We start from the raw sequence: 14,458 nt of genomic DNA, 5'->3' as shown, positions 1-14,458 counted from the left end.
GAAGACACAGAGGGAAGATGACCATCTACAAGACAAGGAGAAAGGCCCTCAGAAGAGATCAACCATGCAAATACCTTGATCGTGGACTTCTGGCCTCCAGAATCATGAGAAAATGAATTTCCGTTGCATAAGCCACCCAGTGTGGGGTACTTTGTCATGGCAGCCCCAGCAAACTAGTACAGATGGAGCTGGGTAATTACTAGTATCTGAAATTAAGAGCTTTCCAGATGATTTAAATTTCCCTTTTAAAAATCAGAAATCTAGACCAGAAAAACAGATCGTTATACAGGCTACATCCAGTAAGAAGAATTTCAAGTGATTTCACAAATTATTTTATCATACTAGAATTTTATTGCCACAAACAGAACTTGATTGAGAGGATCAGTGACTGGGGCCTTGACATCTTAAATTTTTCAGTTTAGCTTGACAATGCTTTGGGTGTTCTATCTGAGGGCAAATCGGAGATGCTTTGGGAATTTCCTCACACAGCTTATTGAATACATTTACCATGGAAGAATGAAATTTGCAGATTCTCACTCACTTTGCTGTGTATGGACAAATGCTGTAGTCCTGAGAAATGACAGCAATGACTGCTGTTAAAATCAGAGAAAAATATGTGCATGACTAACAGAAAGAGAAATCGCAACACAGAGAGAGAAAGCTGAAGAATGAAATAAACCTGTCCAAAGACATTAAAAAGGATTGTCTCTAACAAAAGTCCCTTTGACTTTCAATTCAATAAATATTTTTAAAGTGTATGCATGGTAGTATGGGGAAAATTAAAATTTAGAAATTAACCCTGACTCTGACCTCAAATATTTCTTGATGTGATAGGAGAAAAAAGATACAGACACAAATAGCCATAATGTCATGTAGTCTTTGATAAAATGTAATGAAATCACAGAGGACAGAGAAGGTCATTGGACAAGCTGGGGCCTTGGACAAGACCCACTGGGACAGACGGTTGTTTCTTTGGGGTCTGGAGGTTGTGTAGCGTTTACACAGGTGGGGTTGTAGAGGGAAGAGCTTGCTAGGCAGGCGGATTAGCACAAGGGGAAACAGATGTTGTGGGAGAGTGCAAATCATGTTCAGCGCAAAAGTAGGAATCTGACCTGCTTACACGAGCGGAAGCATTGAGAAGACGGGACCATTGACCCTGCACTTGGAGTCAAAGGGCCTAGGTTCTAGTCCTGCATTCCCCATTTACTAGATTTATGACCTCAATCTCCTTGAGCTTCAAATTCTTCGTCTGTGAAATGGAAATAATGACTCAAACCTCACCATTATGATTAAAAAGGGGTGCCCCGTGTGAAATCTCCACCTAGCAGAGTCTGATATGCAATAAAATTTCTGCAAATGTTGGCTGAACCTAAGTCACGTGGGCTTGATTCTGTAGAAAATGGACAGCCAGTAAGGTTTTTGAGCACGAAAGTGAGAGGATCCGAAGTAGGCATTGGGAAATTTCTCCTAGTAGTGCTGTGCATATAGCCTGACTTCGAGGGCAGCCATTCCCACAGCTTTGGGGTGACAGGAGCCTGAAGCAGAGCTGCTTCACAGGGGGGCGGGGCATGGAGGAACGGGTAAGTAGGAGTCTTCCAGGGCCAATGGGGCTGGGGTTCGCTCCCTGGGACACAGATGGCTCTTCAGAGACTCAGGCTCCAGTTCTGTGGCTCTTTTCTCAAACAGTGGCGTGACTTCTACTGAGCTGTCTAACCTCAGTGGATTCCCAGTTTTCTTATCTATGAAATGAAGAGGTTGGAAGTATTCTTACAGCACTAAAATACCTCATGCCTATTTGAATCCATAAAATCTGTTAAGCTCGTTAGATGGGAAAGCAAAGTGCCTAAGGGAGATGGAGAAACAAGAGAGCAGAAAGCAAGATTTCAACATGAGTAAGCAGGTCAGAGGCTGATAGCATTGTGAGGAATATGGAAGAGAGGAAAATGAACAGGTTTGGGGGAGGATATGATGAATGTCATTTCTAACAGCTGAAAGGGCTTTCCTTCAAGGAATTAGCCTTGTGCCTTTAGGAGTATTCAACAAATGACTTACTTTGTATTGTCTCTCACACCATGTAAACATCAGATTTGAAAGCAAATATTTTTCTTTACCTCATAGGTTCTTTTCATCGGAGACTCAACCAACCGAGGAATAATGTACTATCTGATCGAAAGACTAAATGAAACCCTGCAGGAATGGCAGAAGGTGCACAGCATGAAATTCTATCACAACATCAACGGTGGGAAGACTTTGATCAGTTATTCCTATTATCCTCAGTTCTGGATAAGCCCTTCCTTGAGACCAACGTTTGAGAAAGCACTCGAACATCTCTTGCAAAGGTACAGTGGAACTATTATGGATGGCGTAATGCCACAATGGACTGACATTTTACCGGGGGCCATAATTGCTCCTTGTACATCAAATGTGCTGAAAAGCTTAAATCCCAAGTAATATGGCTGAACACGAGTTGGAAATGACAAGGAGGTCCGGTGATCAGGATGCTAGCTATGGTTCAGTGAAATGTGAGGCACTGCTGAGAAAATGTTGAGCATCTGTTTCAAGGCAACATGTGTTGTTTTCCTTTCTGGATTTCAGGTCCCGTCCCCTGGAGAACACGGGCCGGACGGTATTGGTCGTCGGTGGTGTTCAGTGGCTCAATTCCAATCACCTACAAATTATTCACAAGGTTTTGAAGAGGTAAGTTTCTGCAACAAGAATTGTCATTAGTATTCGAAGTGAAAAAGAAAAGTCACCTTTGAGGTGACTCAATTTTATCAAGATTTTATGGAAAAAGCAGCTTGTAATTTAGAACTACATACTTGAAGTCCAGTTTAAAATGTTTCAAAATACTTTTTGTATCCAATCACAAGAGAGCTCTTCAGTATCCACATTTATATTTACTACAGGTAAAAACACGCCCACTGACACATAAAACCCTGTCTACAAAAAAAAAGAGAAACCAAAACCCTAAAATATACCAAATCTATAAAATGAGAGTTTGGTCTTATATGCCAATTATCACATCCTAAAAGAATTCCATTGTATTTGTTTATGTAAGCACAAACACCAAGAAATGTAATCAAAGTTTATGACCTCAGAATTCTGATTATTTCTCAGGGAAAATTTACTCAATATCCTTGTGATCATCAAAACTTTGGGAATTGGATTTCATCTCCCAGTGGATGGATTGCATTTCTTGACACAGGTAGGCTCATTCCCTCCAGGCTACGTGAACTTTATGGTTCCTATAAGGATCTTTGCTGATGTCTGAAAAAGGACCTACAAGGCACTATATAAGATTCAGCCACCTTCATAAAAATCAAAGGAGATAACGTACTTAAGGATTAGGATTTCAAATCAGTTATACTTGCTTATTCCTGGAAATAAGGCGACCATATCCCATTAACACGTTGTGAATAATGCTTTGAGCTATAAGAAAAGAAAGGAGACACCATGCTATGAAAAAGTAAAGAACTGAGGGGTAGATGAGAAAGATTAATCTTTAAGTATCCCCTTACCCCACTAACATTTCATACACCTTTAAAGACTTATGCTGAAACCACTAATGAACTTGTCGGTATCAATGAGCACTTTGGGAAAGAGTGGCTTTTTTGAAGATGATTTCTGGCTGATTGCTTTAAAAAAAAAAAAGTCTTTGAAGTAGCATCATTAGTTTTTCCTTTGCTTGGATATTCAGAAATGGGAGGAGTTAGAGGCCTCTGACCAGTTCTTACAGAAAAGAGTAAAATGGTCTCAGCACTGAATAGAAGTCTCAGAAAAGAAAAGAAAGGCAGCATCTGTGGGTAAGAGAACCAGCTGCTCTCGTTCGAGTAAGGAGAGTTCACGGGCGACCGGGACTGTATGTGCTTGCTCCAGGGAGCCCCGGGAGAGACTGGAAGCTGTCCATTTACTGTATAAATTGAGTGAGATTTCTGTGTGTGTGTGTGTGTGTGTGTGTGTGTGTGTGTGTTATGTTGAGCCCTCCTAGCTTTCCCTGGAACAGATGACATGATCCCCTCTGCCTTCTCAAAACTTTGCCCGCCTCGGTGCCAGATCTCAGATGCAAAATCAGGAGAACTGGTAGAATGTGGCCCAAGTCAAGTCTCCAAATTCAGCCTCTTAGAGGGAGTGTGGGGAGGGGAAAGTCACTTAAGATGAGTTGAGGTATTTAGCATCTGGGGTAGCTGAAGTGTTGGAGGCTATTGGGGATTAGACGAGAGTTCTTTTGATAATGGTTTTGAGTTGACTCTCCTTGACTGTTATTTCGAAGTCTACAGTCAAGGTTACAGTTCCTTCTGGAGGACTCTGCTTTGAGCCCCCACTTTACCCCTTGCAGGAACTGGAGTACTTACGACCCCTAGTTATATTTAGGTTCCAAACTCAAAATCAATTCATGTCAGCAGATAGCAAACATTTCTACAGCACTTTTATGCACCAGATCCTGTGTTGAATAGTATGCCTCCCACCATAGCTTTAATGATCCTCATCAGTCGTCTCATATGGAAAGAAGACAAAAGGAGGGGAGAAGTGGAGGGGAAAGAATAGAACGAAAGAGAAAGGCATAATAGCAAGTGGAGGCAGGAACTAAGGCTGGACTCGGTCACACTCTTGCGCGGCCATTCAAGAGCTTGCCTCTACTGTTCTCTGTGGACTTGCTACCCATGCATATGCACACATGCACACATGCACGCATGCACCACTACTGAGCTCAGTCCTACTGGGCAACTTTCAGTTTCTCAAGCACGCCAGGCTCTCAGGCACATGCAGATCTATGAAACCACTATTCCCTCTTCGTGGAGCCCACTCTCCCACCACCTCTTCACCTGAACAACTTCTAATTACCCTTCCAGTGTTAGTTTACCACTGGGAAGACTTAATTGACACACTAAACTCCATTGGCTACTCCTGCCAGGAGCTCCTATAATAGGGCCGTGTGTCTTTGTTTATGTCTCTCAACAGATACAATCCTTGGTTGTCTGTCTCCCCGGCTAGACTAATTTCTGCGAGAGCAAGGACAGGAGGGAGGGCTACATTGCTCACTCTGGTACCCCCAATGCAAAACACAATTCTCAGCACGTAGTAGAATCTCAAAAAATACCTCACGCGAGAATGAGTGAGTGATACTTCACATGATTTGGCTCCTCCCAGATCCCCCCTTCAAGACTGAGACATTCATTCACCTGGGCCACTGGGAGTATGGCCCTGTAAGGACTCCCACCTGACTCTTGCCAGGAATTGCCTTTTGCTGCCCAGGCCCAACTTCCCAGTGTAGGAGTACCAAGATTCAGCCCCCTTTCCCTAATTTGAGCCATCTTGGAGGGACCAGGCCAGCTCTAGAACCCCTGGGGGATGCACAAAAGCCTCTCTTAGAACTACATCACTTCTGGCCGACCTCGTGGCGCAATGGTAGCACTTCTGACTCCAGAACTACATCACTTCCTTACCGGTGTTGATCCCCAAACACTCTCCCGTCAGCCTCCTGCAGGCAAATTCCCATCTCAGGAATCTGCTTTCCAGAGAACCCACCTTTTCTAGAAAACTCTCTTTAGAAACTGCTTACTGTAAAGTTCCATATACCTTTCATAGCTAGACATATTAAAGTTGAGAAAATACTTGTAACTGGACAAGAAGTCTACAAACAATATTGAACATCATTGTTCACATGATGACATAAACCAAATTCACATACGTCCCTTTCCTCTAGATTTCTTCTTTAGGAATTTTTCTATTCACTACTTTTATTTTGGGGGGAACACTCTTCTTTAGATGTCACCTAAAGATAGATATGCTAACACAGTGGAGAAGACAGAAAATTAGACATATTTGTACTGCTTCTTTTACCTTGCAGTTGGATCAACAAAAGCAAGTGATTTTCTTTTTCTTTTTCTTTTTTTAAAGATTTTATTCATTTATTTGACACAGAGAGAGAGAACACAAGCAGGGAGACTAGAGGGAGAGGGAGAAGCAGGCTCCCCATTGAGCAAGGAGCCTGATGTGGGACTCGATCCCAGGACCCTGGGATCATGACCTGAGCCGAAGGCAGACGCTTAACCAACTGAGCCACCCAAGCGTCCCCATGATTTACTTTTTCAACTGAAAAATGAGAAGCATTTTTATCCTTTAGAAAAGGCAAGAGCAGTCCCTTCCTCTGTCAGTTTGGGTTCTCCAAGAAACCGACAGTAGACAGAATTAGCAGAGGAAGGGAATTTATTAGGGAGAATGTCTGGAAAGAATAAAGGGAAGGGTGCTGAGGAGGCAGGAAGAGTTTCAGGCCCCAGCACCTAATGCATATCACTCAATCTTGCACCAAATATTTTTGGAGTGTCTACTATATATTGGGCACTATTGGGCACTGTGGTTGGCTATAATTGTCTGATGTGAAAGGAGTGGAAGAAGGATGGATGAGGTAGGAAGAGTCTCAGACCTCAGAAACTACAGGTCAGTCTGGGAAAGTCTGAGCAAGTACTAGTCAAGCTGATGAGAAATCCCAGAGCTGGAATAGTTAGCAGAGGGGTCCCTCCTCTCAACAGTGGGCCTGAATTAGACTTTCTGCCAAGCACCATCATTGCTTTGGACATGACTGGGGAGGGAGGGAAGAATATGATCCTGAGAAGCAGCAGCTGGAGCTTTCAGTCACTTCGGCTGTTCCCTGAAGCACATTCCCCTTCTCTGTTGCCCCACCGCCATCCAACAGGCAAACCTCACTCTGCTCTGGAACCCCTCCCTGAAGCCTCACTGTCTAGCTGTCCCCCTGCCCCACTCAGCTATTCCCTCTTCCCTACTAGCCCAGAGTCTAGGATATTTACATCCAATAAAGGTCTTAGTAAATGTTTACAAATCTGTCCCTCCTATTGGAATGCAATGTCTTAGGAGCAGGGGACATGATTTATTTATCCTTGTATTGTCCCTTAGCACAGAGCTAAGCACAGAACAGATACTGATTAATATTCAAATGACTAAATGATTAAGAATCTAAATAGATGGAGATAGCCTTTGTGGTGTTCAAATTTTGACTTTTAAAGTGAGAATTTTAAATATTTCAATGAACCTTTGTGGGAAATAAACCTAATTACTTTTCATAGAAGGAAGAGTTCCAAACTGTGTGTCATTCTAGATATTTATGTGTTGCCATTTTATACATACGTAAATGTTTGTATTTATATTTTGAGTAAAAAACTGATAACACATCTTTGTTTAAGAAATGCATGTGAAATTATTTTTCTTGCAGTGGGACCAATCTGTAAAAATGATGATATTCACATGATTTCTATCTGAGTTATTAAATCATAAAACAATCCTCTTAATAAAAAGTCTCATTCTAATTGAATTTAAATAAAAAAATATTTCCATTCTTCTCTGTTGCAATACAGAGTGAAGTTCAGAACTTATGGAAAGAAAATGTGATTATTCTGGATGCTGCAAAAACCTATGGCTATGAAGTGGTTGACACATTTACCATAACAATGGGGCGATACAAGGAGTTTTTGCAGGGCACATGTGGATGCCATTTTCATGAGGTATTTATGCTGGCTCTTTATTTATTGTAGCTTTTGATTTTTTAAATTTCTCATTATATCTTTAATTTCATTGTCAGTGTTAATTTTTTTAAAAAACTATGTCAGGAGGAGATTAAATGAGGTATTCAACGTCACTCAGCCAAAACATGCAGCAATCACAACTGGAGGCTCTAAAAAATAAGAAGTTAAAGAAGAATTAGTTTTTATGTAGACACTTAAAAACTAGGATCACTGGCCAAAAGGATGGAAACCTGGAGAACACTTGCCTTATCTAATAGACTCTGAACCCTCCCACCGGAAATTGTGGCCAAAGAAGGTAGCAAGTCTTTGGTGGAGCTTGAAAATCAAGACAATTTAATGTGCTAAACTCATGAATGACCTTCCTCCATGGTTTATCCAATGCATTAAACAGGTGGACCTGTGTTTTGAGTAGCCCCCAACGCCCCGTGGTTAAAATGATTTTATCTGTAGTCAGTAATATAATAGGCTAAGCTGATAAGGTGATAGCAGAAAATAATTTTATCCTTCCCCCAGCCACCTTAAAGCTGATCTATAGCCACAGTGTCTCATACCAATTCTAATGCTCCACAAACCCCAAAGGACACATGTCCACCTCTCGAAGTTGGTCTCTTGAAGGCCCCTCCACTTGGCTTGAAGCAAGGGTGAAGAAGCCACTCTCTATGAGGGAGGAAGACCACCAAGCCTTTGGACAACTTCTCAGATTGAAATTCTCTCTCTCCCTTCATCTGCATTCTCCTACTCTTTTAACGAGACAAAGGTTTGCAAGCTGGATTTTGTCCACCCTTTTTCAAGTTTTGCATACGTTGTTCAGATATTGCTTTGATATATGAGGTTACTTGGCTCCTGTTGTTTGCTCTAGATCTCAGAAAATTCTGCTGAAACTGCAATGGAAAATGTCTCATTTGATCATTCTGTCAGATATGGGTTCACTCCTTCTTTCTCAAATGCACCCCTCCCCCTTGTAAACCAGAAGGCGGTCATTGGGTTGACTAGGGAAATGACAACTAAAGGATTCTTGGAGCCTGCTTTTCAGCCCTAAAATGACAGTCAGAATCCATTTTGGTCCCCAGGTTTTTATGGCTACCCAAAAGTTATTGACACTGTATTGGTTCTTCTAAATACTCTATGTTATATTTTTTATATGTAATTGTGTATGACAAATGCATCTGCATCTCAGGGAAGTGAGAGCCTGCACCCACCGGGGAGAGCAGGGCATTTTCAGTTTTGATCTACTAACTTGAAGCTTGGCCATGCTGTTGCAGAGAGCTTCTACACTGTAGGAGACTGTGTGTCTATTTCTTTCTTCCACAAAAAAATAGAACACCCTTTAAGTTCCTATCCGATTTGCAAAAAGTCAAGATTTAGGAACACAAGAGCAGGTAGTCTGGAAGAGGAAGAAATAATCTTGCCGCTGAGCCAGCCCAGTATCAGAGTTGGCTGAGAAAACTGGTCGGAGGTTGCCAAAACCCACATAAAATGGGGACTTTGAAAGACAACATACAGATCGGGTTTTTGCCTCTTTTAGAAAAGGTTTGTTTATTTACTTATTTTTATATAATGTGTCTTCAATTAGTATTTTTGGGGAGGGGATCTGTTTTTCTTTTTCATCTTTAGTCCCTCTGGAAGCCTAAAAAGGAGAAGTCTACCAAAGGATTTCCAGCATGGCTGCAATTAAAAACAGAAGATACCCTTCCCACACAATTGCATTACATGTATCTCCTGCCGCAGCATTAACCAGTGACACTAATGGTCATGGAATTTGAGAACAACAAAGACTCTTTGAACCACCAGAACTAGAATATTGACTTCTAAATATTACTAAAAAAATTATCTTTAATTTGCATAACAATGATTTAAGATGTCACTTATTTGACTTTTTAATTATGTGCAATGATCGTGTATAAATTGCTTTTTAAGCCCTATTTCTAACGTATGTTGACTTGGCAAGCTACCTAGGTATCGTCCAAATTATCTCAGTTGGTTCTGGAGCAGTGTTATCCATGTTGAAGTTTTCTTGTTTGAGCTAAAATACTTCTGGGAGCATTTGCCTTTCCAGTTACACCACAGAATGATAAGATCATCTTTCTCAACTGCTCTCTTCATCACAAAGATTCTAACCCGTTCATCACTTAGGCATATTGTTACTTAAGTCTTGAACAATATGTACTATTTGTACCTCAGGAAGTTTCTAGTGCTGACCCTGATGTTTTATAATCTTTCCAAACTATCACCCAACATCTTAAATCACTGTGAGCTTACTATAAAAAATCAAGAAAATCTAAAGGCCCTTGCAAAAGATGATTTGATGATTAATGTAGCAAGCCAGGGAAAAGTAGATTATTGGTCTCATGCAAAACATATTAAAGGGCAGAAATTTGTTAATAATAACCATTTTTTGCCTCAATGCTCATCTTATGAGCTGGCAAAGCGATTTGTCATACAGTAATAGCAAGAATTGAAATCAGCTGTGCGAGAACCATAAGAATTAGAGGTTGGGAGCCTTGTATCTTCTGGTGTTCAATCAAACCATTCCCACAATAGATTCACACATACCTGAGAAGGATTGTTATAATCATTACAGTAAGATCTTGATGTGTCCTCTTTGATTTGTGGTGGGAATTCTATCATAGACATAACAAACCTGCTTCAATGGGCTCTTGTCGCCATAGGTAAGATGAGAGGTCTTGGGGGCACCTCTTTCATCTGTCAAGTCACCGAGAAAGAGAATATGTTGTCACCATGAATCTATAAACAATTTCCCAACTGGTGTACATCAGTTTTGACTACAATGTTCCTGCTGATTAGAAAAGCAGGTGTTTCTCTTCATGGGCAGAAATGGAATTTTGTTTTCCCAATGTTTATGCAGGACAACAAACAGGATCCAGGTAGCTTTTGCCCAGGAGTGGTTTTGGATAGTGCCTTTAGTTATGTGGCAAACATCTACTATGAGCAAGCCAAAACCTGGGAAGGATACAAAAATATTATCGGCCCAGACCTGGCTGCAGGAGGGGCAAATCCACAGCTGTTTCGTGATTATTAATTAGTCTAATCAGCTGTATAAACCTTACATGAGATCTCAGTTTTCTGGCAGGTGTACAGCTTTTGACTCAGGCCAAAGGAAAAAAAAAAAATCCCTCTGGCATTACTACCCAGCTCTAATAACACCAAGTTACCTTTGATTCTGGCACCACGGAAAGAAGAAAGGATTTTCAATTCCTTGTCAGAGATGATTTCCCATTATTGTTAGATCTTCATCTTATACTCTTTATTATTTAATTTTAATTATGTAAACAAAAGCTTAGCTGACCTAGAAAAGTTTTTCTTCTATGTGATGGGCTTGAAGTTTTTCCCTTTCTCCTTCAAGCTTTAAAAGTTTGTCATAAACACAATGAAGAAAAAAGCCTTTAAATTCACCTATCTAAAACACTGAGGTAATGACTTTCAGAGAAAAAGGAACTGATCCAAATATAGATAGCTTAGATAGCAGATCCCAGAATTTATCAGCATGGCTATTTTTAATAAATTAGTAATGGCAATTTAATTCAACAAATATTTGAGTGTCTATATGAGCACTGTACTAACTACTGTAAAAGGAGCTAGGAGAACATTTTTTAGGGTTCCCTTGAGTACTTCAAACTCAACATATCCCCAGCATGCAATTCTGTATATTGTAGAACATCAATTAAAATCAGGGCCTGGGAAAGTGGGCTAGGGCCAGATCATGGTAAGAGCTTAGACTTCATCCTATAGGTCGTGGAGAGCCAACGAAAGATTTTATAGAGAAGTGAGATGGTCACATCTTTGTTTCCGATAGGTAAGTCTGATAACATTGAGGGGGAAAGATGGGAAAAGGACTAAGTCTGGGAGAGAAGTCAGGAGACATTTTCAGAAGTCAGGTGAGAGATGATAAAAGCTTGCCCAAACCAGGACAGAGACTGCAAGTATAAGGGAGAAGGAGACAAATACAAGCCCTGTTTTAAAAGTAAAATCTGTAGATCTTATCTGAAGCATGGGGGTGTCGAAAGAATCAAAGACGACTCCTAACTTGGGTGATGGATTAGAGCTGAACCAGCAATTGAGTCAGAGAATGGCTGAGAAGATACCGGCTCAGGGAAAAGATGATTCCGTTTTGAACATGTTGGGTTTGAGATGCCTGTAGGACATCCAGGTGGAGATATATCTCACAGGCAGTTGGCTATACAAGTCTGAAGCTCGGGGGGGCAGGGTGCGGCTGGAGATAAAAGGTTCAAAGTCATCAGAAAACAGGCAACAATTGCAACAATGAAAGTAGATCATCCAGAGAAAGTGAGTAGAGTAAGAGGAAATGAGGAAGGAACTCTTGGAGACATCAATATTTAAGCAAAGTTTGCAGAAATAGGAGCATTTGAATTTAGAGAGTAAAATGATAGAGGAAAACTCTAGTAGAGTGTGGTGATCATATAAATTTCAGTAAAAATATTGGGGGCATGAATTAAACTACAATAGATTGAAGAGGTATAAGAAATGAGAAAAGGAGGTTGGTAAAGCCTTTCAACAAGTGAAAATAAGAATAACAGAAAGATACTGGATTTAGAAAAGAAAGTGGTCTAGGAGCAGTTTATAGGAGGAACTACTTTTCGTGTTTATCGGCAGAAAGGGAATAATCAATACTAAGGGATACATAAGGAAAACAGGAGGGCATAAGAGGAAGGTCCTTGATCATGTGGAGGAGGATCAGGTCAAGGACATTGTAAATAGTTGGTAGGGTGCAGGTAAATGAATGAGGTTGCCTACAGGTTTCTTCTTCTCTAGCATTTACTTGCCCTAGACTTCTGCAATATTTTCATCTTGGAAGCTTCACTTTCAATTACTCGAATTCATGTTCCCACCAGGATGTTTCTATGGTTCCAATCCAATGTTGTCATTTAAAATGTCTCAATGGCCTTATCACTAAAGAGGAGTCACAGGAACTTTCACTGCCTACCACTCTTAAACCACTTTGGGGGGGAAGTGATCCTAGACAGTTTTTTCTGTGCAAAAAATAATTAATGCTCAGTCCACTGTCTGCAAGAATTCTAACTTTTTCTGCCAGATGATTAGATTACAAATCAGTGCCTGCTGAGAATGAATTCATGAGCCCCAAGGAAGCCCAGCCTTTTCTGAGATGGTTTGTACAAGATCCTGTTCCAAAGGGAGCATCTTTTGTTGAATAGTGGTAACACCAACCATACCAGGGTCTCTCTCTTAAGAAGGATAATTGAATGAAAGATGAACAGAGTGTCAGTCACTCCATGCTAACTAGTATGAGGACCCCAAGAGGCAGCTGCACACACCAGCCTCTGCAGTTCCAGCACCTAGGACGTCAGTATGCCTCAGGAAGAGATGTCAATCCATAAGTATCTCATGTTTTTTGCAATAAACCCTCATTTCGGGGGGTTTACTACCAAGGCTTAAGGGTCAAGCTAGGATGGACTCTGAACTGTCTTGATTAACATTCCCTACTTCATGTTTTGGTGTTCTCGCCTGGTGAAAACAGGATCTGTGGTTTGGGAAATTCTGTATACTCCTCTACTGTAAAGATTCTCAAATAATATTAGTATTTTCAATGATCCAAAAAGCCCTTACAGCAAAGAAACTATTTAGCTTCGTTTGACCCAGTTTTCCCCAAACATTTTTGACCACAGAACCACTTTCCTTTTTTTAATAACAACTATTAACACCTCACTAAACACACTTTGGAAAAACTAGCATAGAGGATAAGGTCAAAAATCATGCAGGGAGTACAGATTAAATGTGGCAGAATGACCACAAGCATTTATCTTCTCTTCCACTTGAAACTCCACCAAAAGACTTTAAAGACATGAAGCTATTCACCACCGCTCCCCACTAAAAAAAAAAAAAAAAAAAAAAAGACAGAATAAGAAATAACTCATAACAGACAAGAACTCCAAATTCATTCTAAGAAGTTTAACGTAGCCTACAAAGGAAGTTACAATGTAAAATGAGAGAGAGGAGAATTACCAATTAGAGGTGAAGCACACTTGCCCACAGATCGTCCCAACGGCCCAGGCCTGAAGGAGGTAGGTGCAGAAGAAGGCAGGCTGAGACACAGGTCAGAAAGTCTGTATGCAAAACTGGTGGACCCCTCACCCCACCACATGCAGCCTACATCCATATATATGATGTCTTTAAAAATTGAACATCAGAGATGGACTCAGAAAAACAGGTACAGAAAAGAAGAAATTAATCTAGAGGCTGACTTCAGAAAAATGAAAGGGAAAGTTGACACCTGAAGGGCGGAGCCCCTAAACTTCTCCCCAGACCCTCTGGAATACCAGCAGACCAGCAGACGGGCCTGCACCACCTCAGACAAGTGGCTAGAAGGCTCTTCTGAGAAGAATTGAGTGGCCCAATGGAGGTTCTCCTTTCAAAGGCCCCAGTAGCGCTGATCGAATTCCTACAGTGAAGCCAGCAGATGGAATGTCAGTCCATACAAATTGTTTCTAAGTGACATTTTAGTGTCATATGCTTAAATAAAACTAAGTTCCAGAGAAATAGATGGAACCAAATACCTGTGAATGAAGGTCAAAATAGATTGATTCCAAGACCCAAAATGTACATGGAAATAGATCAGGGTGGGAACTTAGCTTGTAAGCCACTGGACTAATGAAGGTCATTCAAATAATATCAAGAATTCAGTGACATGAATATCCAGCCACTTTGAAAACAGAGTTTAAAAATGTGACTGAGTCTCTGGAGAACTGCAGAGGAGTACAAGATAGAACCACAGTTTCTTTTTTTTTTTTTTTCTTTTTTTTTTTAAAGATTTTATTTATTTATCTGAGACAGAGAGAATGAGAGAGACAGAGAGCACATGAGAGGGGGGAGGTCAGAGGGAGAAGCAGGCTCCCTGCAGAGCAGGGAGCCCGATGCGGGACTCG

General features: G+C 40.9%; 1 protein-coding gene across 6 annotated transcripts in view; it reads left to right on the top strand.

Moving 5' to 3' along the window:
- Positions 1–14,458, top strand: part of CPED1 (cadherin like and PC-esterase domain containing 1) — a 268,649-nt gene that overhangs the window by 245,311 nt on the left and 8,880 nt on the right. For 5 of the 6 annotated variants that reach the window (XM_054505212.2, XM_045864342.2, XM_045864341.2 and 2 more), the window contains 4 exons: positions 2,119–2,339; positions 2,596–2,697; positions 3,118–3,205; positions 7,371–7,517. In XM_054505212.2, the coding sequence (XP_054361187.1) occupies positions 2,119–2,339; positions 2,596–2,697; positions 3,118–3,205; positions 7,371–7,517 (558 nt within the window). Of the gene's footprint in view, positions 1–2,118; positions 2,340–2,595; positions 2,698–3,117; positions 3,206–7,370; positions 7,518–14,458 lie in introns of those variants that run through there. The other variant, XR_010406406.1, reaches the window with a different exon arrangement.

Source organism: Mirounga angustirostris, unplaced genomic scaffold (assembly GCF_029215605.1).
Source record: "Mirounga angustirostris isolate CCGP_5_RB_7025 unplaced genomic scaffold, mMirAng1.0.hap1 SCAF_12, whole genome shotgun sequence".
In the NCBI taxonomy this organism is placed as follows: domain Eukaryota; kingdom Metazoa; phylum Chordata; class Mammalia; order Carnivora; family Phocidae; genus Mirounga; species Mirounga angustirostris.
The sequence above is the reverse complement of the archived record's forward strand: the minus strand, read 5'-3'. Positions and strand labels throughout refer to the sequence as shown.